Here is a 27438-nt window from a genome sequence, read left to right on the forward strand (position 1 = left end):
AACACGAGCTGCTATCTCAGATGGGCGGTCACCCCGTCTGTCCCGTTTCTGTGAGGTTAAAGGGATGTGCTTGGGCTTCCCTACCCAAAATGGGGCTCTGAAGAGCTTTCCTTCCATTTCCTGGCCCATGGATCCGGGACATCCAGGTGCCACCCACCCATCCTTAGTGCCTCCTAAGCCACGTCTGAAGCAGCGGCCGGTGCGTGACCACCTTGCGTGCTCTGAACACCCGGTGCAGAGGTGCCTCCTGCAGGGCCTCTGATCTCCAAGGGCGGTTTCCGGGAGCGAAGTGAAGTGAAGGGATTGGAAACTCAGGTCACTCAGCCAGCAGGGACTGGTGAAGTGTTCCATAAAGCCTGTAAAATTCTTCCAGAGCTTCGCACTGGCTCCAGCTTAAATTTGATCACTCAAAGAAACTCTGTGTTGCCTGGCACGGTGGCTCAGGCCTGTAATCCCAGCACTTTGGGAGGCTGAGGCGGGTGGATCACCTGCGGTCAGGAGTTCGAGACCAGCCTGGCCAACATGGTGAAACCCCGTCTCTACTAAAAAAATACAAAAAAGTTAGCCAGGCGTGGTGGTGGGCACCTGTAATCCTAGCTACTCGGGAGGCTGAGGCAGGAGAATCACTTGAACCCAGGAGGTGGAGGTTGTAGTGACCCAAGACCACGCCATTGCACTCCAGCCTGGGCAACAAGAGCGAAATTCTGTCTTAAAAAACAAAACAAAAAATCACGTGTTGAATTGTTTGTTAGACAACTTAGACAAAAACAAGTAGATGAAGGGTGCATTGACTCAGCCAGGAAGAGCTGGCGGGTTGGGCTCCCAGTCGCAGATGGGCATGGCCAGCGCCCCCCAGCCCTCCCCAGATGACCAGGGCCGCTCCATCCACCTGTCAGGTTTCCCTTTTCTCGTCTCCCTCCTCCCTCTCTCCTTTACCTCCTCCCAGACCCTCTGCGGGGACCCACTGTGTGGCCTGAGTCCTCCCTTGGCCCCTTGGAGCACTTAGGGTTCCCCGCGGTAGTGTGCCTCAGCCACGTGCTGCCCCTGTGGTGGGAACAGCTTGTCTCTACAGTCAGTCGGCCTGGCCCCCGAGCCTGGACTTCAGGGGGCTTTTTAGGGAGCACTCTGTGGTGGGCTTCCCTCCGCGCCCCCTGTCATGCTTCCCTCCCAGTGACTCAGCCTCTCCTCCTGTCTCCTTTGTTCGCCAGTATGTCCCGGAGGACCTCCTTCCCGTCTACAAAGAAAAAGTGGTGCCGGTTGCAGACATTATCACGCCCAACCAGTTTGAGGCCGAGTAAGTCATTTTATTTTATTTTATTTTATTTTACTTCATTTTTCAAGACGGATCTCACTCTTGTCGCCCAAGCAGGAGTGCAGTGGCACAATCTCAGCTCACTGCAACCTCTGTCTCCAGGGTTCAGGCGATTCTCCTGCCTCAGCCTCCCAAGTAGCTGGATACAGGTGTGAGCCACCATGCCCGGCTAATTTTTGTATTTTTAGTAGAGATGGGGTTTCACCATGTTGGCCAGGCTGGTCTTGAACTCCTAACTTCAGGTGATCCACCCACCTCAGCCTTCCAAAGTGCTGAGATCGCAGGCGTGAACCAGGGTGCCCAGCAGAGTAAGTCATTTTAAATGGCAAATGCTACCAGTCTTTCCCCAGGGAGAGCTGCAGAGAACGTGCCAGAAGGGTCTCCATTCTGCCCTCGGGCTGCCTGTTCTGCTTCCGAAGGGGTCCTCAGGAAGGTCCTGCCGCGGGGCAAGTGCCCCTTGATACTAGAGCAGGATGTGGTGGGGGCGCCTGGGTTGGAGAAGTCCCTGCCCACCGGGTCCCAGGCTCACACCTTCCCTTTGGTGGCAGCAGCCGTGGGCGATGGGGAAAGTTCTCCTGCTCCTGTGCCTTCCCGAGCGGCAGGGCCTCTGGGAGAGGAAGGGGAGGGGTGACTTGGGGAGCTGTGGGCTTGCCTGGGCCACCATGGCGGAGGGAGGGTGGAGGCAGCACAGGCGGCTAGGTCACCTGCCACCCTGTGAGGGGAAGAGGAGTGTGTTGGGTCTGCCTGTCTGATACCGAGTTTGAAAAGGTCTTTCTCTGGGTGCATGGCCCCCCAGCTGAAGAATCAGACGCCAAGGGTAAGCTGCCAGCGCCCCAGTGCCATTAAGAGTGGAGCTGCCTATTGAGGAGGCTGGTGCCTGTCATAGCTTAGCTCTACCTGGCCCTGAGCCACGTTCCGAGTCCCCCATTCACGTAGGGGTGGGGGGCGCCTGGACTCTTGGAGGCCTGGGATCCCTGACCTGGGCCTGTCCAGACTCGGCGGTGGCATCTCACTCGAGGCCCCTGAGCCATGGGCAGCCCCTGCGTGCATTAATCGTTAGCAGCTCTATGACTTTGTATGGACGTCAGTCACGCATGCTGAGACCGTGCGCTATGGCATGGTCTTAAGTGGGGGCCGTGGCTGCTGTGCATCACCTTGGTTATGTATAAACAGCAGCCATGATTGGGCCTTGCCTGACTCCTGTCATATGAGTGTTCCTTTTAGAAGCAAACCGCACATGTTGCAGAGGCCCCGGCCCATGGTGGCCAGTGGACGAAGAGCCTGTAGGAATGAGGCTTTCCAGAGCCGCTGTAGTTTGGGGAATGTCAACACACAACCTGGAGAAGAGAGGCTCACCTGTCCTTGCCTGCCTGCCCCTGCCTGTCTTCCAGGTTACTGAGTGGCCGGAAGATCCACAGCCAGGAGGAAGCCTTGGCGGTAAGGAGGCCCTCTGGGGCCTGTGTGGGGCAGATGTGCCACTCACGGTGGGAACGGGAGATGGGCTGCCTGAGTGGCACCATTGCGTCATTTGTCCCCAGCAGTGACTGAACCGTCTGTACCAGTCAGGGGCCTCCAGAGACCAGCAGATATGTGCGCGTGTGTGTGCGTGTGTGCGTGTGTGCGTGTGTGTGCGTGTGTGCGTGTGCATGTGTGCGTGTGCGGGTGTGCGTGCATGTGCGTGCACGTGTGCGTGCAAGTGTGTGTGCGTGTGTGCGCGCATGTGTGTGCATGTATGGGTGTGTGCGTGTGTGTGTCCGTGTGCATGTGTGTGCATGTGTGTGCGCGCATATGTGCATGCGTGTGTGAAGAGATGTTGCAAGGCGGTGGTTTGAGCTGTTTGGAGGCTCCTGGGCATGCTTGGAATTTGCAGGGCAGGCTGGAGGCTCGACACAGGAGCAGATGCAGCCGCCCAAGGGGCAGTTTCTTTTTTTTTTTTTTTTTTTTTTGAGACAGAGTCTCGCTTAGTCGCCCAGGCTGGAGTGCAGTGGCGCGATCTCGGCTCACTGCAAGCTCCGCCTCCCGGGTTCACGCCATTCTCCTGCCTCAGCCTCCCGAGTAGTTGGGACTACAGGCGCCCGCCGCCTCGCCCGGCTAATTTTTTGCATTTTTAGTAGAGACGGGGTTTCACCGTGTTAGCCAGGATGGTCTCGATCTCCTGACCTCGTGATCCGCCCGCCTCGGCCTCCCAAAGTGCTGGGATTACAGGCGTGAGCCACCGCGCCCGGCCGGGCAGTTTCTTCAAAGTCCTTTTTCTCTGGGACTTGGGGACCGTGGGTGTCATGCTAGCATTGAGCCTTGGTTGAGTCATCTTAGTCTGTTGGGGCTGCTGTGACAAAATGCCTGAGATTGGATGATTTATGAAAAACGGAACTTTTGGCCGGATGCAGTGGCTCAACACCTGTAATCCCAGCACTTTGGGAGACTGAGGCAGGCAAATCACCTGAGGTCAGGAGTTGGAGACCAGCCTGGCCAACATGGGAATACCCCACCTCTACTAAAAATACAAAAATTAGCTGGGCGTGGTGGTGCACGCCTATAATCCCGGCTACTTGGGAGGCTGAGGCTGGAGAATCGCTGGAAGCCAGGAGGTGGAGGTTGCAGTGAGTTGAGATTGGAGATTGCACCACCGCACTCCAGCCTGGGCGACAAAGTGAGTGAGACTCCGTCTCAAAAAAAACGAAACAAACAAAACAGAACTTTGTTCCCCACAGTTCTGGAGGCTGGGAAGTCTAAGGCCACGGCGCCGGCAGGCTCAGGGTCTGGCGGGAGCTGCTTTGCCGCCCCGACTGCGCCTTGTTGCTGCATCCGCGTGTGTGGACGGCAGGGGGCTCGAGGACCCCATGCTGCTTCCTCCAGCCCTCTCATCAGGCACAGAGAAAGGGGAGCCCTTGTGACTTAATCACGCCCCAGAGGACCCCCTCGGAATACTGCCACATGGGTGTGATGTTTCAACACGCATTTTAGAGCGGACACCGTCCGACTGCAGCGGGAGTCCACGTGCTTGGGGCTGCGTTCCCGAACAGCCTGACCCTACGCTGAGTTTTGTCTTCACAGCCCAGGGGCCTGGTCCTGGCAATGGGCCACTGCAGTGGCCACTCCTCCCACTCGGGGGCCTTTCGCTGACTTGGTCCTGGGCCCTGGGGCTGCAGAATCAGCTGGCCCTGGGGCAGGGTCCAGATTCTGCTATGGTCGTGGTCTGGGTGGCGATGCAGCACGTGTGTGTGTGTGCATGGACGTGTGTGTGTACAGCACATGTGTGTGCATGGATGTGTGTGTGCGCGTGCGCACGTGCGTGTGTGTGTGAAGCACATGTGTGTGTGCATGCGTGCTGCTTGCTCTGAGGCAGCCATGCAGTGGAGACAGTTTCCACAAGAGTTACAGAAAAACCAACGTACAGAGGGGCCAGCTCCTCCCCGCTGCAGGACAGGCACGCGTCTGTCCACTTACCTGTCCAGCCCCCAAGGGGGAGGCCCTCACCAGTCACCTGCGTGGACCCACACAGTTTGGGCTGACAGTTTGGGGAGGATGGTGGCTGACCAGGTGACTGTCTCCCCTCTGGGAGTGGCACTATTGAGAATGGGCTCTGGGGGAGTGGGGTGTGACGGGCCCCAGGGGAGTGGGGTATGAGGGGCCCCGGGGGAGTGGCGTGTGGCGGGCCCCGGGGGAGTGGGGTGTGGCCGGCTCTGGGGGAGTGGCGTGTGACCGGCGTGGCTGACGCTCCCCATGCCGCTGCCAGGTGATGGACATGCTGCACTCTATGGGCCCTGACACCGTGGTCATCACCAGCTCCGACCTGCCCTCCCCGCAGGGCAGCGACTACCTGATTGTCCTGGGGAGCCAGAGGAGGAGTAAGTGCCCCCCTTATGCATCGCGGCCTCCTCTGCTCTTCCCAGAGGAAGGCGTCCTTTGGGGCTGCAAGAATGTTTTGGGTTCAGTAGCATGAAAATTATGCCTTACCCAGCACTGGGATGACACCCCCATTTTACAGGCTCTTGGAGGTCGGATGGGATTCCCAAGACCGCACAGGTCCTGATGAATGGCCTGGCTGGAACCCGCTTCCACGGGCCCAGCATCATAGGCCTCCCTCGAAGCTGGGCCGAGTCCCTGAGTTCACTGGGAGGACGCGTCCGCCCAGCTGTGCTGATTCTTTACACAGATACCACCGGGTTGATTTTCTCTGAACAGTGTGAAAATGACACACGGCCGGGCGCGGTGGCTCAAGCCTGTAATCCCAGCACTTTGGGAGGCCGAGGCGGGTGGATCACGAGGTCAGGAGATCGAGACTATCCTGGCTAACATGGTGAAACCCCGTCTCTACTAAAAATACAAAAAACTAGCTGGGCGTGGTGGCGGGCGCCTGTAGTCCCAGCTACTTGGGAGGCTGAGGCAGGAGAATGGCGTGAACCCGGGAGGCGGAGCTTGCAGTGAGCCCAGATCAGGCCACTGCACTCCAGCCTGGGAGACACAGCGAGACTCCATCTCAAAAAAAAAAAAAAAAAAGAAAAGAAAATGACACACAAGGCTGGGGCCATGCCCTAAGCTAGTGGCCACGAGTTCACACCCATGGCCCCGAGAGAACAGTTGTGGCCTCCTCGCCGCTCTCTCTCTGTTTGGACATGGGAGCCTTGTGGGCACACACATTGGCACAACTGCACATACACACAGGCACACACACATGTGGACATGGATACACGCACACATACATGTGGACACACAGGCACACGCACACATGTGGGCACACATACACGCACATGGACACATGCACACATATACACGGACACGTGCATACATGTGGGCACACACACGTACACGGGCACACGTACACGCGGGCACGCACACACACGCGCGGACACACACACACTTGGATGTGTGCAGACGTCTCCTAGTTCTTCACGCCGTTGTTACTCTCGGGAGCTGCACAGCGACCCCTGAGACCAGCCTGGCTGTGGCTCTCTGAGGCTGCAGTCTTTCCCTTGCGGTGGTGGTGGGGTCCCCATGCAGGCCCAGAGCCCCTGCAACCTGAGCGAGGCCACCATGTGCTCTGCCCCATGACCCTCCCTGCCGCTGTGCCCGGGAGGACCAGGGATGGGGAGGCTGGCCCTGGCAGAGGAGCGGCAGATCTCGGTGACCTTGCCCATCTTCTCCCCCTAGGGAATCCCGCTGGCTCCATGGTGATGGAACGCATCCGGATGGACATTCGCAAGGTGGATGCTGTCTTTGTGGGCACTGGGGACCTGTTTGCTGCCATGCTCCTGGCGTGGACACACAAGCACCCCAATAACCTCAAGGTCAGCCACACCACCGCTCCCCTCCTCGCCCACTCCCACGGCACCTCGTGGGGAGCAGGGTATGAGAGTTCTGCTGGGGGGGGGGGGTCCCTGCTGAGCTGACAGGGCCTGGCCCTGAGTGCCGGCCCCAGTTGTGGGGCAGGGCAATAGCTGGGCCGTGGGCTCCGGAGTTGCACCTGTCACCCTCAGATCGCCTCCCATCTCCCCTTATTTGGGACCTAGGGATGATCAGAGTCTGGGGGGTGCTCAGGTGAGAGATGCGTCAGAACAGACCCACGGGGGTCCCACCTGAATTCAGATGCCGTCCGCCTGGCGTTGACGCAGGGCTGTGGGGTGCATGGAGCTGTTGTGTCCTGGTGACCTGGGGGCTGCTGCAGAGGAGTGGCACCCACAGCGTTTCCCACAGTGTGACCACGGCAGTGACCTGAGGGACTGAAAGGCCAGAGCCGCCCATCGGGGACAGTAGACGGGAGGCTGAGGACAGGGTCCAGGCAGGTGTGGACAGTAGGCGGGAGGCTGAGGACAGGGTCCAGGCAGATGTGGAGAGCTCTTTTGCAGCATTGTCGGGGTGTCTGCCTGCTTTACAAGTTTGTGGAGATCGGGTGGCCTTGCTTAGACACTGGGCAGAGTGGGTCTGCTGGTCGACTGGCATGGCAGGTTGGGATGTGGGGTCTCGTGAGCCTTTCTTGTGTGTCCCTTGGTTAAGCACACAGCTCAGTGGGGACAGAGGAGTTTTGCTGCAACTGTGGCGCTCAGATTCGTGACCTCCTGTGCTGCATGCGGCAAAGTTGCATTGTGGCCTTGGCGGGTGGTTTTGTCAGCCGAGTCCTCGGACCTTTGGAGTGTGTCTTCCTACAACACTGTCCAGACGCCTGCTGTGCTCTGAGGTGGTCTCCAGCCCCTGGGCTCAGCCCCCTAAACTCCCCTGGGTGCTCCCTGCTGTGTCTGCAGGGGGTTTAGGTAGGAGGGAGGGGCCTGCCATCCCTTTGAAATGTGGGGCAGGGCGGGGATGCCATGGGAGTGGCAGGAGGAAGACAGGACGCCTCTGTCACCGTTGGATGCGCCGGGGAAGGAAGAGTTCAGAGGTCAGGACCTGCAGGTGGCTCTACCTGTCTTGTCTTTGCCGGGCCCCTCAAGGGGCTATGTGTCCCCCAGGGTACACCTCCTCCCCAACAAGTCAGTTTCAGCTGAGTGTGCTGGTGTGTAAAATGGAAGAGGTGGACTGAGGCCCTTCACCTCCCATGGGACTAGCCCTCTGCATACCCCGAGCTGGAATGCACAGCCCCCTCATTCCATCCCTTCTGGCCCCTCAAGAGCAGTTAAACAGGACCATTAAGTAGGCCTGCTGTGTTTAATTGGTGGTGCAGAGCAGTGGAAACGTGCCAGCTGGTGCCCCGAGGAGGCCTCGCTGCCGGGCCACCCAAGGTCACATTGTGGGTTTGGCCAGCCCAGGCTTGTGGAGTCAGGGAGCGAGTTCGCCATGCTTCCCCAGCACCTTTGACTCTGAAGCATCACTGAGTGATGACTGGCCAGGCTTTCGGCAGGAGCGCTTCCCCCTGTAGACTCGTTATAAGGAGTTAATTCTGGGCACTCTTACCAAGCTCCTGCTGCCTGCCAGGTTCTATGCAGGTCACGAGGCTGTCCCTTCTGTGAGCCATCTCTTGTCCAGAGCTGGTGACTGGCACCAGGCATCCGCTCAGCCCTCCAGGCTCTCCGTGGTGGACAGTCCGTGGCCTGTCCTCCCGGACTCAGCACGTGTGCTGGCAGAGCTGGCTCCCCGGTGGCTCGGAGAGCAGGATGGCCTTTGTGTTCACTGGAAATCCCCTCCCGGCAGCAATGGACACGTCGAGTGTCGTGCGTGGGCTGGGGCACAGCAAGTCTTTCCTCCCTGCAGGTGGCCTGTGAGAAGACCGTGTCTGCCTTGCACCACGTTCTGCAGAGGACCATCCAGTGTGCAAAAGGTACGGCGGCCGGGCTGCGTGGGCTGTGTGGGCTCCTGGGTCCTGAAGTGGGTGGGAGAGAAGAGCTGGCATGTGCTGGTTTCGAAGGTGTGACTAGTGTCTCCTGCTGGTGTCGCCTTTGAGAGTGGGGGCAGCAGGCAGCAGTGGGAGCCCCTCTGAGATGGGAACTCTGCCTGCCCTGCAGCCCAGACCGGGGAAGGAGTGAAGCCCAGCCCCATGCAGCTGGAGCTGCGGATGGTGCAGAGCAAAAGGGATATCGAGGACCCAGAGATCGTCGTCCAGGCCACGGTGCTGTGAGGGCCGCGCCGCTCACCCGTGACGCGCAGCGCGTTGGTGTCTCCATGTTTGTCCCTGTGAAAACATGTAACGTCTGCCTTAGAGCCATGACCGAAACTTGATATTTTTTTCTTTCATGAGTGTCTGGCATCTGCTGGTCTTCATTGTGAAATGTGCCAGTCGTGCTTTGTGAAAATAACAAAGCGGTCACAGAAATTTGTGATCTGAAAACCCAGCTCTCTTCCCCACAAGGCTCCTGGGCCTCCAGGAAGACAGGCCCCTGTTTGCCAACTCAGAGGCGTTCCATGTGGGAGGGTGAGTGGGTGAGGCTGAGCCCGCTGCGCCTGGAGCCTCGAGTGGGCCCTGGCTGCCGCTACCACACCGGGGCCATGTTGCGCGTGGACTGGGCCTGGGTGGCCTCTGTCTTTGCATCTCTGAGAAGGAGTTGGGTGGTAACTGTTGGGGTCAGAAAGAATTCTGCCAGATACCTTGACTGTCATTCTGATCATAGCCTCTTTGTTCTTGCACTTGAACTTTTGTTTCTTACTGTGCTGCTCATGTAGACCCTGGGGATTTCAGATCTCAGGCTGCTGTTTCACCGTATGAAAGGGTTGATGTGAGCTTGCTCGAACACACACAGGGCAGCGACAGGGACTTTCCCAGGCCCCAGCAAATTCAAGTCGGTCGGCAGACCTCTCAGGTATCCGCAGGACCTCCTGTAGCCCATGGCCGTCTTCCAGGAATCTGCTGCATGACACGAGGAAGATGCTAATGCAGTAAGGTCCGTGCTGGGCCGAGAGCAGCTTTGAAGCTCCAGAGAGCCACCCCGTCAGGTTTCTTGTGGAAGCTCCCATCATCCGTGCTGCAGCACGCCGAGCACTGCATGTTTGCCACATGCTGCCCGTGACAGCACATCAAGCCACAGCGTTTGTAGACAGGACAGAGGGGTGCCCGCCCCCTGCCCCTGCTGGCACAGCAGTTCCCAGGCCCTTGGGCAGGCTGGGGTGGCGGCAGAGGCCACAGCACCAGCTCTGACAAGTCCCGTCATCCTCTGCTCAGCAGTGACCTCCCTGGCCCCACTTTGCCCAGAGTTTGGGGTCCCTCCAGGTATAGCTCTAGGCAGCAGTGCCTATCTCTGGCCTGCCTTGATTTCAACCACACCCCTGTAGCCCTGCACCCCACCTCTGGGGCATGCAGAGGTTTGTGTCTCCAAGGAACCCACAGCTGGAGAGAAATAGGGAGATGCAGGAAGTAGGGTCCATGGGGCTCCTAGGAAGCAGACTCTCCAAGGGGTACCCCCACCCCACTACCTTCCCCACAGACGGGCCCCTCCCAAAGCCCACACCCTCCTGTGAGACCATTCCAGTGTCTTCTAGAAAGACTTGCTTGCCAGGAGTGCATTCTTTGTTGAAAAATGCCCTAAGGTGAAAAGATGCAGGTTTATATGGAACCCCCCACCCCCGTCCCCACTCTTCCCCACTCTGTTCGTTCTGAATGTCTTCATGAGTGTGTGTCAGAGCGCCCGGCTGCCTCACCGCAACCAGTGAGTTAGACACAGGTTTCCCAGCCATGTTTCCTGGCTTCGAGGACACGGGTGGCAGGCCCCTTGCTGCCCAGGGCCACTGGTCCCTGCAGGGTGCTGCCTCACCAGCAGGAAGGAGGAAGGCTGTGGCTGGAGCCTGGCGGGGAGGCGGCCTCCCGCTGTGTGAGTGCAGGGGTCCGCCAGAGCCACCTGGGCCTCCGAAGGGCCTTCTACTGGAAATACCCTCACTGCCAAGTGGAGACTGCGGCGTGTGCCACATTGCCAGCCACCAGGAAAGCGTTTCTTTTTCTTTTCTTTTTTTTTTTTAAACACCAAGAGCACATATAGCACGGGGGAGAGAACCTGAATGTCTGTTCTGTGAGCTGGTGAAAAACCCAGCATGAGAACGCAGTGTCAGGCCCCTTCTGCCCGTGCAGTGGGTGTTACGGGCGGTGTGCCCTGGCGAGCAAGCTTTGATTCTTCGTTCTTTGAAGCTCGTTTCAGAGGCTGAGTCCCCACATCAGCTTTAGTTCTTGGACTTCCCTATATTAAGCAAGAATTAGGAGAATGGCGGTCCCCGCAGGTGCCTCCTGTAAATCCTGAGCGCTCTGGCGCAATCCGAAACTTCTCTTGTTTTCTTTGGCTGTATCGGCCGAGCCAGGAGAGGCCTGGGCTGTGACTAAGGAGAAAGACATCAGGGGTTTCTGAGAGTAGACGGTGGCTTTGTGGGTGCAGGGCTTTTGTGGAAATTGTCAGCCTCTATGGGAAGTGTCCGGCATCCCCTCCCCAGACTGCCTGCTGTCACAACAGAGCTGCTGGAGCCTGCCTTGCCCATGGCCCATTTCCACCCGGGCATGTTCGTCTCACGACCTGGGCAGAGGCCCCCGGTGGTCCTCAGTTTCAGTTTCTCATCCAGGAAGGTAACCATGGGCATTGGCAGTGGGTTTCCATATGGCTTGGATCCAAATTAGAGTTGATCTTTGTTTTCACTTTCCATAGTTAATAACATGCAAAATAATGAGAAGAATTTACTTTAAGGTGAGAGCTGTATTGGTCCAACATTGCCTGCTTATTGCCAGGGTACAGAATTTTAATACTTTCTTAATCCAGTTTTTCAAACTTCTCCTTGTAGACCATAAGGATGAATTCCACGATAGGATCCTTTTTAAAATCTATTTTAAATGGTTGTCTGGTCCTGCCGAGGTTATTATGTGCATCTGCTATTTTTTCAATACACGTAAACAGGTACAGCGTGATGCTTCGTTTCATGTCCTGTTCTTAAGCTCGTTAGAGCCAGTTTTGAAACATTTGGTCTTACGTGGACGGAGGCCGGCTTGGCTTAGCCGTGCTGATGAGTAGGTGAGGGACGTCTCCATCTTGAGGTCACCAGGCAAGAGAGTTGCCTGCACCAGGTGGGAGGCCAAGCCCCTGGGGTGACAGTCCCCACCGCCACCTGAGGTAAGAAAATAAAAACGAGGTGGTTGCGCTCAGGCCTCTGTCATGCCTGGTGTCAGAGAAGGCAGAGCCCGCAGTAGGGTGCAGGGTACAAGGCCCTGGGAGGGCGCCAGCCAGGGAAGGTGGTATAGATGGCCCTCAGATTGCTGGGCCCCGAGCAGCTCCCCGCCCTGCCCATCCACCTGCCCTGGCTCCAGCCTCGTTCTCTCTTTAGTTTAACTGTGTGAAAAGAGGAGATTGAGAGTGTTCTGGTGACTGGAGCTCTTCTCCTTGTCTTTCCTGCCTTCCGACGGGGCCGCCTGTGTTGGGGCAGCAGGGTCCATGTTTATGCAGATCGGAGGTGCCCCTGCCGTGTGGCCGCACTGTACTGTGCTGCCCGGGTAGCCAGGAATCTCTCTGTCTCTCCCCTGCCGCCTGCCTGGTCTCATGGGCCTCCTTCATACACTGCTCCCTGTGGATTGCCTGCCTGGGCCCAGAGCAGGGGAACTGGAGTTTGTGAGTGAGCAGAGCATGTTATGTGCAGACAGGGAAACGAGAACTTTGAACCTGGCTTTCTGAGTCCAGGGGAGAGCTGTGTGGCCCCCGACACCACTCTGCCGCCAGAGGGATGTGCCTGCTGAGCCTTTTCCTTCCACACCGCCTCTGGCTGCCGGGCCAGCGGCTTCCACTGAGACTCCCTGGAGAGCCGGCTCCTGTGTCCATCCGCCGAGCACTCAGACGGATGCTGATGACCAGGCCGAGGGGGAGCCCAGAAGGACCCCAGGCCCTGGGTAGGGTGGCTCTGGGAGGCCAGGTCCACTGCCTGGAAGTCTGTCAGCCCTAAGCCAGGGAAGACTGGAGCTTGGCCTGGCGGGTCTGGGTGGACGCCGCTCCCCCTCCGGACTCCCTGCACAGGGAAGGAGGCCTGAGCCTCTGTGGCCCTGTAGCCGTGGGCAGAGCTGGGCCTGTCCTGTGTTCCTGCCTGGCAGGTGCAGGTGCTGGCCGTCTCAGGCGGAAGGAGGTGGGAATCTTGGATTTTTTTTTTTTTTTTTGAGATGGAGTCTTGCTCTAACACCCAGGCTGGAGTACAGTGGTGCGATCTCGGCTCACTGCAACCTCCGCTTCCCGGGTTCAAGTGATTCTCCTGCCCCAGCCTCGCGAGTAGCTGGGATTACAGGCGCGCGCCACCACGCTTGACTGATTTTTGTATTTTTAGTAGAGACGGGGTTTCACCATGTTGGCCAAGCTGGTCTCGAACTCCTGACCTCAGGTGATCCACCCAACCCGGCCTCCCAAAGTGCTGGGATTACAGGCGTGAGCCATCCACCGCGCCCGGCAGAATCTTGGCATTTTTATAGACAGCACCTCAGTTTCTGACTCCAGCTGCGTACCTCCTGCCTCTACCAGCAGGGGTCGCCACCAGGCCAGAGCCAGGGCCAGGTCCCTGCGTCCATCCCCCCGGTAGGATGGACATGAGCCGTCCTTCTAGGGGACTTTTTTCAGTGTGCGACTCCTCTCTGTTAGGTGGGAGGAGCCGGTGTGTGTGGCCTGTGCCGTGCTCAGCAATGTGTGGCTGGGCTCTGTGTGTGTCCCCTGTTCCTGCAGGGCCCAGCAGGCATCGTAGCGTGGCAGCTGTGTCCGAGCCACTGCCCGGGCATCCCACGACCCGCCAGGGTGCACGGTCACTCCCGCCGGGGGCTTTCTGTCGCATGTGTGTCTCCTGTCGACTCTGCACTTCGTTCTCAGAGCAGAATGTTTCCTGTTCTCAGTGCGTGAAGACACTGGTTTTCGATCTGCGTCTAAAACCACTTTCCTGCCTTTCATTGTAACACAGTGTGTTCATTTGTTTAAAACAGAGTTTAATGAGTAATTTAGATCTGACTGGTCAATATCTTAAAACTTTATATTAATAAAAAGTTCTTCCTGGAATTTTTCTTTCAATTCTGGCAGAATAAACAGGTGTTTTTAAGTTTTCCCACCGTCTGAGCCAAGCAGGACCCTGTCCCCGAGCAAGAGATGTCCCCTTCCATCCCTGACCCCCTGCCTGGGACAAGCCTTGTTGGGGGGCCCCAGCTTCAGGGCTGTGGTGGGAATAGCACCCGCAAATGCCAGCCTCTCTTTTCTTCCCATCCACCAGTTCACTACAAGGCCATTTCTGGTCTTTATGCAACAGGAAGCCCATTTCTGATGGGATGTGCCTTCCAGTGCCACAGGGCCACTGACCCCACGCATCTCTGTCCTGTCCATCCATGCTGGGATGGACAGCAAGGGCGAGCCCAGTGTCTGGCAGATAGGTGGGTGGGAACGGAGAGGGGAGAATGCCATCCTAAGCCTGTGTTTGGGGAGCCCCCACACGGCCTGGGTACTGCCTGGGAAACCTGTCCTAAGTAAAACATGGGCCTCGCCTCGCCCACCGGCCTGCGAAGCCAGCGTCTCCGTGAAGGTGGATGAAAGCACCTTTGTCCTCATTTTGAGCTGCAAGCTGGGTCAGCGGCTTCTGAAGCCCTCAAGTGACTTTCTTTTTTTTTTCTTTTTTGAGACGGAGTCTAGCTCTGTTGCCCAGGCTGGAGTGCAGTGGCGCAATCTTGGCTCCCTGCAAGCTCTGCCTCCTGGGTTCACACCATTCTCCTGCCTCAGCCTCCCGAGTAGCTGGGACTACAGGCGCCCGTCACCACACCCGGCTAATTTTTTGTATTTTTAATAGAGACGGGGTTTCACCGTGTTAGCCGGGATGGTCTGGATCTCCTGACCTCGTGATCCGCCCATCTCGGCTTCCCAAAGTGTTGGGATTACAGGCGTGAGCCACCACACCCGGCTGCCCTCAAGTGACTCTCTAACCCAAGACCCAGCCCCTAGCAGGAGGAGGGTGGGTGCAGGGCTGGTGGGACAAAAAGAGGCCTCAGCAGGCCTGACAGACCCTTCCAGTGCGTCCCAAAGCGTGTCAAGCAGCTAGGAGGACCTGTGTCAAGCTCAAGCCATCGTAGGTCCCCATGAGGTATCTGAAGCCCCTTCTTGGTGACGGGAGGCGGAGGTGCTGACATTCTGGGGAATGGACCTGAGTCCTCGGCTGGCTCCGCGCAGGCCCCTGAAGGGTGTGAGGTGTGTGGTGACCTTCTGGATGCCTGTAACTTCATGGCTGCATCATTCGTGATTCAGAACTTTAGCCGGAGCTTCATCTAGTGATTGCAGAACTGGACCAATGGGAGGACTGCGGCGTGGCCCGGCCCCTCCCTGGAATGGAGCTCAGCTCTTCGGAGGTGTCAGCACCTGTCGCCTCCGTGGTCCGCCTGCCGAGGGAGTGCGGCCCCCGCGAGGTTCGGGGTGACTTTGTTTGCCGAAGTGGCCGGCCCTGCGTGTGTCCTGCGGATGTTTGTGAGCCTTAGTTCCCACAGCACTGTGTAGGCTGCGTCTGTTTCGTGCTGGTCCTGTTGAGGCGTGATGGTTCCCCCCCATCCCAGGAGCTCCCTACCTGTGATTGGCTGAACACCCAGTACCCCGCCAGCCACGCTAGGGGTTGCTGCTGGAAATGGTGGCAGCCGACTCCCTAAAAACCTCCCCGTTGGAGGAAAGAGCATGCCTTGCCCCTGCCTGCCGGGCCCAGGCCCCCTTTCGTCCTGTGCTCTGTTCTCTGCCTGGGGGGCTGGCCTGGGTGTCCCAGCATGGGCTTCCTGCAGGACTTCCCAGGGCAGAGCCCTCGGGGATGGGAGGCCGGGGCTCCCTTCCCTGCCCTCCCTGCGCGATTCTGAGGCCCAGCTCCGGGTGTTGGCCAAGGGCGTCTGCTCCTTCTGGGTTCCACCTGGCTCCTTCACACCTGGGTGGTGACATTGCAGGGCCTCTGGCTTGGCCGATCTCGTGTTCCCCTGACTCATGTGCACCTGTGCAATAAACCCACAGACTAACCTCCAGCAATGCCAGGCTGGTTGCTGTGTCCCAAGAACAAGGAGAAGGCGGAACCGGGGGCTGCAGAACCAGCCCCTCCCCACAAGGCTCCCCTCTGGACGCCCCTCCCTGTGGAGGACACCAGGAGCCACAGACCCCAGACCACAGAGCATGCAGGGGAGGGCACAGGGCGGCTGGGACAGGGTGTCTGCTGCCTCGTTTACGGGATTGGCTCCTTGTCTGGCACACTGCTGCCTGCACTGCTCCCGTCCCCTATGGTGGCTACTCTGGGCCTACAGGCCTAATCCTGCTTGGCATGAAAGTGTCCTAAGGCTACTGTGACAAATTTCCACAAGCTGAATGGCTTAAAGGAACACATTTGTTCTCTTACAGTTGCAGAGGCCAGAAGAGTCTAAAAGCAGTCAGCAGGGCTGGTTCCTCCTGGAGGCTTGGAGGGGCTGAATCCTTTTCCTGCCTTTTCTAGTGTCTGGAGGGCGCCTGCATCCCCTTGCTCACGGCCCCTTCCATCAACAAAGCCAGTAGTGCCACATCTTTCCACCTCTCCCTTACTCTGACCTCCTCTCTTTCTCTTAGAAGGACCCTGTGTGATGTTGGACCCACCTAGATAATTTAGGGTCATCTCTCATTTCAAGATCCTTAATGTAATCCCACCTTTGAGTACCTTTTGCCAGATAAGGTCACAAATTCACAGGGTCTGAGGATGAAGATGTGGACCTCTTTGAGGGCCATGATGCAGCCCACCACGTCTAGAATGGAGTGTGTTCTGCAGTGGGGGGTGCCTATGCAGACCTATCCCAAAGTCCAAAGAGGCAGAGAGGCCAAAGAAAGCTGCCCTTGGCCGGGCACAGTGGCTCACCCCTGTAATCCCAGCACTTTGGGAGGCTGTGGTGGGCGGATCATGAGGTCAAGAGTTCAAGACCAGCCTGGCCAACATGGTGAAAACCCATCTCTACTAAAAATACAAAAATTAGCTGGGCGTGGTGGCAGGCGCTTGTAATCCCAGCTGTTCGGGAGGCTGAGGCAGGAGAATCACTTGAGCCCGGGAGGCGGAGGTTGCAGTGAGCCGAGATTGCATCACTGCACTCCAGTCTAGGAGACAGAGCAAAGTCTCCATCTCAAAAAAAAAGAAGCAGCAGCAGCTGCCCAATCCAGTTTCTCAGAAAGACAGTTTCTCAAAAAGAAACATTTAATAGGGACTTAGGAACAGAAGCCATGTCTGTGTCTGGGGCCCACGTGTCACCGCCAAGCCCAGGGCTTATGTACGTCAGGGGAGTGGTCTGTGTGGTTCAGGAGGGATGTGCTGGACAACTGAAGCAGATAAGCATCCCAGTCATTTGCTCTAAGGGCAGGATTTAGGGTAAGTACCTGCTCTTACACAAGGAACAGTAGATGAGCTGAAAATCTTAGAGGCCTTCCTGGAACTGGGGTTCATCAGATGCCAACACGGCGGGTTAGCCTCCAAGCTGGAGCGTGTCCAGGGGTGGGGCACCTGCCGGTTCAGTCACCTCCCGCTCCAAGGGTCTGAGCCAAATATCCAGCAGGCAACATGCTTGGCCCTGAAGCCTCAGCCCCTGTGAGGACTCCAGCTGGGGCTTCTTTCCCCAGTGGGTGGGAAAAGGCCAGCCCCAAGTCCAGGACCTGCCCTTGAGGCCACGCTGGCTTAGGGCTTCAAATCTGGGTTCCTAGGATAGAGGGGCTGTGCTCCAGTGGCGTGGGGGTGAGGATGGCAGAGGGAGGGAGGCCGGGAAGTGAGAGAAGGGACCCAATGGGCTGTTAGGCTCGTGGAGCTTCTCGGGACACCACTGGCAGAGCGTGGCTGTTCACACCTCCCTGGGGCTCGGGGTCCTCCTTTGGTGCCAGTAAACACGTGTCTCACACTCGCTGGGATGGACTCACCTTCAGGGTTTGCTGCCTCCCCTGTCCTCCACCCTGGTAGCACCTTTCCAAGACACTTGTTGGGATCAGGCCGGGCCTGGCCAGCGTCAGAGAGGCTGCACTTTCTGGAGGCCTCTGGTATTACAGGCACCTCACCCCAGCTGGACTTCTGCCTAAATTACTGCATTGAGGAGATACCCCCACAACGTGCGGACTCAGGCTGTCCCTGAAAGAGCCTTCACCTCCACGAGGCCAGCCTGGACCCCTGCACACTGCCCTGCTCATGCCCCCATCCATGCCAGCTCCCACCAAGCCCATGCCCTGCCAGAGAGTCCGGAGAGGAGAGGGGAGACAGACTTATCTTTCTTTTTTTTTTTTTGAGACGGAGTCTCGCTGTCGCCCAGGCTGGAGCGCAGTGGCCAGATCTCAGCTCACTGCAAGCTCCGCCTCCCGGGTTCACACCATTCTCCTGCCTCAGCCTCCCGAGTCGCTGGGACTACAGGCACCCGCCCCCTTGCTCAGCTACTTTTTTGTATTTTTTAGTAGAGACGGGGTTTCACCGTGTTAGCCAGGATGGTCTGGATCTCCTGACCTTGTGATCTGCCCATCTCAGCCTCCCAAAGTGCTGCTGGGATTACAGGCTTGAGCCACCGTGTCTGCCATAGACTTATCTTTCTTTACTTTTTTTTTTTTAGACAAGGTCTCACTCTGTTTCCCAGGCTGGAGTGCAGTGGTGTGATCTCAGCTCACAGCAACCTCTGTTCAACCAGTTGGCCTCAAGCAATCCTCCCAATTCAAGCTTCCGAAGGCTGGGGACTGACAAGACCACCACGGCCCCAAGCATTAAACAATTTTTGTCATGCTGTGGCTCAGGCCTGTAATCCCAGCACTTTGGGAGGCCGAAATGTGGGCGGATCAATGGTGGTCAGGAGATCGGTACCATCCTGGCTAACCCGCAGAAACCCCATCTCTACTAAAATACAAAAAATTAGCTGGGCCAGGTGGCGCGCCTGCAGTCCCAGCTACTCGGGAGGCTGAGGAGAATGGCGTGAACCCGTGGAGGCGGAGCTTGCAGTGAGCTGAGATCCGCCACTGCACTCCAGGCTGGGCGACAGAGCCAGACTCCGTCTCAAAACAAACAAACAAACAAACAAACAACCAATTTTTTTGTAGAGATGAGGTCTTGCCATGTTGCCCAGGCTGGTCGCAAACTCCTGGGCTCAAGTGATCCTCCTCAGCCCCACAAAGTGCTGAAATTACAGGCGTGAGCCACCACACCTGGCTCTTATTTCTGTTTTTACTGGTAACAGCTTTATTGAGATAACAGTTCATTCCACATGACTCAGCCATTCAAAGTGTACAATTCAGGCTGTGATTATAAAGGCTGCACTGTTGAGGACACTAAGCCTGGATGGGTGTCCCCCACCAAGTTCAATGATGTCCTGCAAAAACGTCCACCCTAGGCCTGGACGGGTGTCCCCCCAAATTCATTGATGTCCTGCAAAAACTCACGTCCACCTGCACTTCAGAATGTGACTTTATTAGGCCAAGTGCGGTGGCTCATGCCTGTAATCCCAGGACTTTGGGAGGCCAAGATGGGTGGATTGCTTGAGCTCAGGAGTTCGAGACCAGCCTGGGCAACATGGTGAAACCCTGTCTACACTGAAAATACAAAAAAGTAGCCAGACATGAGGCCGGGCATGGTGGCTTACGCCTGTAATCCTAGTACTTTGGGAGGCCGAGGCAGGTGGATCATCTGAGGTCGGGAGTTCGAGACCAGCCTGACCAACATGGAGAAACCCCATCTCTACTAAAAATACAAAAAATTAGCCTGGTGTGGTGGCACATGCCTGTAATCCCAGCTATTAGGGAGGCTGAGGCAGGAGAATCACTTGAACCTGTGAGGCGGAGGTTGCAGTGAGCCGAGATTGCACCATAGTATTCCAACCTGGGCAACAAGAGCGAAAATTCCATTTCAAAAAAAAAAAAGTAGCCAGGCATGGTGGCACGTGCCTGTAGTCCTAGCTACTCAGGAGGCTGAGGTAGGAGGTTCATTTGAGCCTGGGTGGGGGTGGGGGGTGGAGGCTGCAGTGAGCCAAGGTTGTACCCCCGCACTCCAGCCTGGGTGACAGAGTGAGACCCCATCTCAATTGAAAAAAAAAAAAAAGAATGTGACTATTTGGAAATGAGGTCTTCATGGATGTCATTAGTTACATAAAATGCAGTTGCCTCAGGTGAGGACCCTAAATCCAGGGCCGGGTGTACTCGTAAGAAGATGGCCTTGTGAGGCCATGTGACCACGTGGTCGATCGATCGCAGTGAAGCTGCTCCAGGCAGAGGACTGCTGACACCCTGGAAACCAAGACAACAGCTGCTTCAAAGCGAGGGTCCGAGGACTCGGCACGGTGGCTCACGCCTGTAATCCCGGCACTTTGGGAGGCCGACACAGGTGGATCACGTGAGGCCAGGAGTTCAAAACCAGCCTGGCCAACATAGTGAAAACCTGTCTCTACTAAAAATACAAACTTTAGCTGGGCACGGTGGTGCACGCCTGTAATCCTAGCTGCTCTAGATGCTGAGGCAGGAGAATTGCTTGAACCCCAGAGGCAGAGGTTACAGTGAGCTGAGATCGTGCCACTTCACTCCAGCCTGGGTAACAGAGCGAGACTCTGTCTCAAAAGAAAAAAAAAAACAAAGTGAGGGTCTTTGTAGGGGAGTGTGGCCACTGAGAGCAGGCCAGGGAGCACCTGGAGAGGCAGCCTGGGACTCTGAATCCCAGACTGCCTCAAAACAAAAGAATGTTTTGGGTTCAATAACATGAAAATTATGCCTTATCCAGCAAGTAGTGAATTTCCTGAGCTCCTGTGACCCCCACAAGGAAGAGAGGACTGAACAGGCTCGGGAAAGGTTTCTGTGAAAGGGGAGGGCCTGGGGGTGCGAGCAGGCTCACGCCCAGGGTGCCCTGGGCATGCTCGGGTGTCAGCAGCTGAGCCGGCAACACCAGGATGACACCCCCATTTTACAGGCTCTCAGGGGTCAGGTGGGATTCCCAAGACCGCACAGGTCTTGATGAATGGCCTGGCTGGAACCCGCTTCCACGGACCCAGCATCATAGGCCTCCCTTGAAGCTGGGCCGAGTCCCTGAGCTCACTGGGAGGACCTGTCCGCCCGGCTGTGCTGATTGTTTACACAAACACCACCTGGTTGGTTTTCTCTGAACAGTGTAAAAGTGACGCAGAAGGCTGGGGCCACATGCTAAGCTAGTGGCTGCGAGTTCACACCCACGGTCCCCAGAGAGCAGTTGTGTGTGCGGCCTCCTCACCACCCTCTCTGTGTCTGGACATGGGAGCCTTGCGGGCACACACATGCACACACATGCATACATGCAGGCACACACGCAGATGCGCACACAGATACACGCACACGCAGATGCACGCACACATGCGAACACGTATACATGCAGACACACATGCACACACACGTGGACGCACAGGCACACACACACGAATACACACTGTGGACACACAGGCACACACACATGCGTGGACATGCACACACACACACACGAATGTGTCCAGACATCTAGTTCTTCACGCCCTTGTTACTCTCAGGAGCAGCACAGCGACCCCGAGGCCGGCCTGACTGTGGCCTCTGAGGGTCCAGTCTTCACTTTCCCCTGTGGAGGGGATGGGGCCCCCATGCACGCTGTGTGCCCCAGTTTCTGAGTGAGGCCACCCTGAGCTCTGCCCCTGTGACCTTCCCTGCCTCGGTGCCACCCTTCCTGGAGCCGGGACACGGACGCTGGTCCTTCCCTGAGTGGGAGTCGCGAGTCCTTTGCCTTCTTCCCTGTCTCCTACTTGTAGCCCTGAAATGTGCTTCCCTGGGCCCTGCCTCGCGTTTCCGTATGAAAACGACGCAGGCCGGGCGCCCTGGCTCAAGCCTGTAATCCCAGCACTTTGGGAGGCCGAGACGGGCGGATCACGAGGTCAGGAGATCGAGACCATCCTGGCTAACCCGGTGAAACCCCGTCTCTACTAAAAAATACAAAAAAAACTAGCCGGGCGAAGTGGCGGGTGCCTGTAGTCCCAGCTACTCGGGAGGCTGAGGCAGGAGAATGGCGTGAACCCGAGAGGAGGAGCTTGCAGTGAGCTGAGATCCGGCCACTGCACTCCAGCCTGGGTGACACAGCAAGACTCCGTCTCAAAAAAAAAAAAAAAAAAAGAGAAAACGACGCAGGCTGCGCTCCCTCCCCTGCTGGCACCCTGGTATCTCATGGAGACCGTGGCCTCTCCATCCAGAGAGGGGGCCAGGCCCCACCGTCCCTGAGCTCTGTCTGTCTACGTCTCTGGCTGCCACTGACCCCACCAGCATCTTGGCCTCTCGACAGACCCCCTCCGCCTTGACTCTGTGTCATACCCAGACCTCACGACATGCTCCTGGGCAAGGCTGCGTCAGCAGCGCCCTGGCCAGGGCTGTGGTCGGACCATGGAGGGGGCCCCCTGACTGAGACCACACCCTGTACTCCCAAAAGAGGTCATCCTGCCTATGCCAGAAACTCCGTCAAGTACATGTGTGCCCCTGGAGTGTGGGCGCAGAGGCTGGCCACATTTAGCCAGTCGTACATTCATTCAGGCTGCAATTCTTCCTTATCTCTGGGCTCAGGGCCAGACCCAGGCACACGAGGCCAGGTAGGTGTGAGGCAGCAGCCCTTAGGATCTGTGTCCTGTGATTTTCTCACTCTTAAGGAGTACAAAGGTGCGCGCAGCCATGGGGCAGAATGGGGAAGGAAGAGGGGTCAACGGTGGCCCAGTCGGCTCAGCTCAGTCTGAATAGCACCTCCCACTGCTCCCAGGCCGGGTAGCAGCCTCTAGAGCAGAGCAGAGCCCCCTCTTGTCCTTCCAGCCGGCTCTTAGGGGCTCACCTGCTACCCACCCCCGCAGTCAGCCCTGCGGTCAGCTTTCTCTAAAGGCAGTTCCAGCACACGTAGCTCTCTCTGCCCTGCACGTTGTCCACGACGCTCCCTGCCCCCAGATCCCAATGTCCCTGCCACGGCTCAGCACAGCTCCTTGATCTGGCCCTGCGCCAGCATCCCCTGGTGTGGCTACATGTGCTGCAGAGGAGCCTGGGAAGTGTGTCCTACATGTGCTGCAGAGGAGCCTGGGAAGTGTGTCTTTTCCATCTGTGGGAAATTCTATAGTTTTTCTTGCCCTTAAGGGAGGTGGGAGAAGGATCTGGGCAGGGAAGGCCCAGCCCATCTCTGGCCACCTTTGATACTGTAAGCCTCTTGGAGAGGGGCCATGTCTGCCTCGCTCTGCAAGCAGACCTGCAGGGTGCCTGGCACAAGGACATTCAGATGTGGGAAGGAGGGAGGAAGGAGAGACGACCTGGAAGGGAATGAGTGTGAGTCGATGGTCAGGGACAGTGTCCTACCAGGGGCTGGTTGTGCTGTGGAGAGCTCGCGGAGCTCTGAGCTTCCAAATGCTGGAGTCCTGACCCTGCCTTTTGTGGGATAGAAAATGGGAATTAACACTGCTTCTGGGCAGCTCAATTAGAACATCTTAGATGCTCTACCTGGTGGTGGAATGATTAGATTACTCAAGCCTACAATTTTCTCTCTTGCACAATTTGCATCCAATTATGTTATTCTGTCTCTAGTCTAGTGCAAATCTAATCTCATCTCCATCAGTTGGCCCTGCTTCATAACGCACGTTTCCTGACAGCAGTTAGAGGAGAGGCTGAGTGAGGCTGTGGTGGCATCTCCCAGCTTCTCTGGGCTGGTAAGGATACTGTTGGCTTTGCCTGGCTCCCCCCCCAAGACCCTCTCTGCACAGACAGAACCTCAGCTAACACACAGCTTGGCTGCCCTGTTCTGCCAGATTGGGAACACAAATGATATGATCCTCCCACCTCAGCCTACCAAGTAGCTGGGACTACAAGTGTGTGTCACCAAACCTGACTAATTTTTTATTTTTTGTATGTAGAGATGTAGAAACTGTGTTGCCTAGGCTGGTCTCAAACTCCTGAGCTCAAGTGATCCTCCCACCTCGGCCTCCCAAAGCTCAAAGCCTGCAGGCCCTGGGTGCGGCAGCTCATGCCTGTAATCCCACCACATTTTGGGGCTGAGGTGGGTGGATGACTTGAGCTCAGGAGTTCAAGACCAGCCTAGGCAACATGGCGAAACCCCATTGCTACAAAAAACACAAATAATTAGCAGAACGAGGTGGCATGCACCTGTAGTTCCAGCTGCTCAGGAGGCTGAGGCAGGAGGATCACCTGAGCTAGGGGAGGTCGAGACTGCAGTAAGCCATCACGGCCCCACTGCACTCCAGCCTGGGCAACAGAGTGAGACCTTGTCTCAAAAAAACAAAAACCAGGCCTGGAGCGGTGGCTCACGCCTGGCATCCCAGCACTTTGAGAGGCCAAGGTGGGTGGATCACCTGAGGTCAGGAGTTCAAGACCAGCCTGGCCAACATGGTGAAATCCTGTCTCTACTAAAAATACAAAAATTAGCCAGGCGTGGTGGCAGGTGCCTGTAATCCCAGCTACTCAGGAGGCTGAAGCAGGAGAATCACTTGAACCCAGAAGGTAGAGTTTGCAGTGAGCCAAGATCGCACCACTGCACTCCAGCCCAGGTAACAAGAGTGAAACTCCATCTCAAACAAACAACAACAACCTACTAGCTCTGGGAAAAGTGATGCTCGCTGAGAATTCTGGGTGGAGGGTAGGAGACCCAACCAAGATGACACCGTCACTCAAGAGTGAGTGACAGCGGACTGGGGACCCGCAGCTGCCTGCCCAGCCCAGGGACCATGCCTGCCTCAGGAGCTTTAGAATGAGGGTCTGGGCTTTCAGCGTGGGGTGGTTCCTTGCCTAGCATCTGCTCTGTGCATTTATATCAGCTGGAGCCCCAGTGGAAACAGGCAGCACTCACAGGGGCAACCCAAGGAGTGTTTGGTGTCCAGTGTGTGGAAGCAGTGTTCCCTTTCAGGACGGGGCCCGCATTACAAACGGGGAGCTCAGGCCAGGCCATCCTGGGCTCCTGCACGTTCTGGACATCGCACACCCACCCCTCCACCTTCCTGTCCTACCCGTGACTTGAGCAGGCGCCCAGTCTGCAGGGCGGACTGCAGGAGAGGGGCTGCCCTGGGAGGGGGTTGTAGGCTTCTGCTGCCCTGTGCCATTTTCATTTATTTATGTATTACTATTATTTTCAAGACAGGATCTCTCTCTCTGTCACCCAGGCCAGAGTTCAGTGGTGTGATGATGGCTCACTGTAGCCTCGACCTCCCAGTTCAAATGATATGATCTTCCCACCTTAGCCTGGGACTACAAGTGTGTGTCACCAAACCTGACTAATTTTTTATTTTTTGTACGTAGAGATGTAGAGACTATGTTGCCTAGGCTGGTCTCAAACTCCTGAGCTCAAGTGATCCTCCCACCTCGGCCTCCCAAAGCTCCAGCCATTTTTCACACTGCCGAGGCAAACAGTTCTGGGGAAACATGCCTGAACGAACCATGAGTAAGACCTTCACGTTGCCTTTCTGGCTCTCGGGGGTCGGGAGGGGAAGTGGCTCATGGCAGGTCCCAGCACGTAGACCTGTTTTCTGGTTCATGTGCCAGGATGGGGAAGGACCTGAGCCATCAGGGTCCTGGGGATCCAGTGTCTTAATTCATTCAGGGTAGCCCGTCCTGCCTTCCAGACTGCTGGGCACAACCGGGGCTCTGTCCCAGGACCCAGGGCTCCTCCAGGGCAGCTGCTGTGACGTCGTGGCTATGAGGCATTCAGCTGCCTCCCAGAATGCGCCATGCTTTTGCCCAACCTGGAGTCCCCACTCTGCTGCTAGCACCAGAACAGTCTCACCTGCCTCGGCCTCTGGCTCCTCCTCAAGCTTCAGGTCTGAACTTGGGCATGGTCTCTGCCCAGAAGCCTTCTGCATCTCTCTCAGATCCCCATTTACCTCCAACAGGAGGCTTCCTTAGGGCACTTGGTAAAATTTCACATCCATGACAGTGACAGTCACCGCCCCCATGCTGTGAGCCCCACGGGAGTCCAAGCTGACTTCATTCTTCCCCTACCACGTGCCTCACCCACTTTGAGCTCCTGTATTAGCCCATTCTCATGCTCCTAATAAAGTCCGAGACTGTATAATTTATAAAGGAAAGAGGTTTAATCGACTCACCGTTCCGCAGGCTGGGGAGGCCTCAGGAAACTTACAATCATGGCGGAAAGGGAAGCAAACACATCCTTCTTCACATGGTGGCAGGAAGGAGAAGTGCCAAGCAAAAGGAGGGAAAGCCCCTTATAAAACCATCAGATCTCATGAGGATTCAGTCACTATCACGAGAACAGCAATGAAGGCAACCACCTCCATGATTCAGTGACCTCCCACCGGGTCCCTCCCATGACATGGGCTTATGGGAGCTACAATTCAAGATGAAATTTGGGTGGAGACACAGCTAAACCATATCAGAGCTCCTAACGCACTCTCAGAGGGCAGGGTTGAACCAGCAGTGGGTTCAGTAACAAGGGACTTTCGTCAGCGGGTAGTGAAATTCATCAGATTTCCAAGCTGCTGCTGCTGCTGCTCCTAAGGAAGCACACAGCATGTGAATGAAATTGACAACTTCATATAAATAATGTGTATATATATAGAGAGAGAGACAGAGTCTTACTCTGTCACCCAGGCTGGAGTGCAGTGGTACATTCTCGGCTCACTGCAACCTCCTCTGCCTCCTGGGTTCAAGCTATTCTCTTGCCTCAGCCTCCTGAGTAGCTGGGATTACAGACACCTGCCACCATTCCCGGCTAATTTTTTGTATTTTATTTTATTTTATTTTATTTTATTTTGCGACGAAGTCTCACTCTGTCACCCCGGCTGGAGTGCAGTGGTGCAATCTCAGCTCACTGCAAACTCCGCCTCCCGGGTTCACGCCATTCTCCTGCCTCAGCCTCCTGAGTAGCTGGGACTACAGGCGCCCACCACCGCGCCCAGCTAATTTTTTGTATTTTTAGTAGAGATGGGGTTTCACCGTATTCTCCATCTCCTGACCTTGTGATCTGCCTGCCTCAGCCTCTCAAAGTGCTGGGATTACAGGTGTGAGCCACCGCGCCCGGCCTTGTCTGTCTGTCTCTCTTATCTATCTATCTATCATCTATCTATCTATCTATCTATCTATCTATCTATCTATCTATCTATCTATCATCTATCTATCTATCTATCTATCTATCTATCTATCTATCTATCTATATCTATTATCTATCTATCTATGACGGAGTCTCGCTCTGTCGCCCAGGCTGGAGTGCAGTGGCCGGATCTCGGCTCACTGCAAGCTCCGCCTCCCAGGTTCATGCCACTCTCCTGCCTCAGCCTCCTGAGTATCTGGGACTACAGGCGCCCGCCACCTCACCCGGCTAGTTTTTTCGTATTTTTTAGTAGAGACGGGGTTTCACTGTGTTAGCCAGGATGGTCTCGATCTCTTGACCTCGTGATCCGCCCGTCTCGGCCTCCTAAAGTGCTGGGATTCCAGGCTTAAGCCACCGCGCCCGGCCATTTATTTTTTTTTTTTTTCAGTAGGGATAGGGTTTCACCATGTTGGTTAGGCTGGTCTGGAACTCCTGACCTCAAGTGATCCACCCACCTCAGCCTCCCAAAGTGCTAGGATTACAGGCGTGAGCCACGCGCACCCAGCCACAGAAATAATTTTGATCCCTTTGTCAACCTGTATTTAAACCAGACCACAGCATTAATTACACCTTTTATTTTCTGTTTTACACTGATACTTCCTGTTTACACACAAGCTTCTAACCCTAAATCCAGCTTCCCCCAACCCAGGTGCCCCATAGGAGTTCCTGGTCACTGCTCCTGCAGA

General features: G+C 56.5%; 1 protein-coding gene and 1 pseudogene across 1 annotated transcript in view; both read left to right on the top strand.

The window, feature by feature from the left end:
* PDXK (pyridoxal kinase) overlaps positions 1-13722 on the top strand; it is a 28262-nt gene extending 14540 nt beyond the window's left edge. The window contains exons 6-11 of the mRNA XM_031665880.1: positions 1209-1294; positions 2704-2749; positions 5049-5160; positions 6464-6600; positions 8495-8561; positions 8746-13722. Of these exons, the coding sequence (XP_031521740.1) occupies positions 1209-1294; positions 2704-2749; positions 5049-5160; positions 6464-6600; positions 8495-8561; positions 8746-8858 (561 nt within the window). The 3' untranslated portion in view covers positions 8859-13722. The remainder of the gene's footprint in view (positions 1-1208; positions 1295-2703; positions 2750-5048; positions 5161-6463; positions 6601-8494; positions 8562-8745) is intronic.
* On the top strand, positions 9143-14389 carry LOC116274650 (annotated as a pseudogene).
* The last annotated feature ends 13049 nt before the right edge of the window (positions 14390-27438 follow it).

Source organism: Papio anubis, chromosome 4, assembly GCF_008728515.1.
Source record: "Papio anubis isolate 15944 chromosome 4, Panubis1.0, whole genome shotgun sequence".
Taxonomy (NCBI): Eukaryota; Metazoa; Chordata; class Mammalia; order Primates; family Cercopithecidae; genus Papio; species Papio anubis.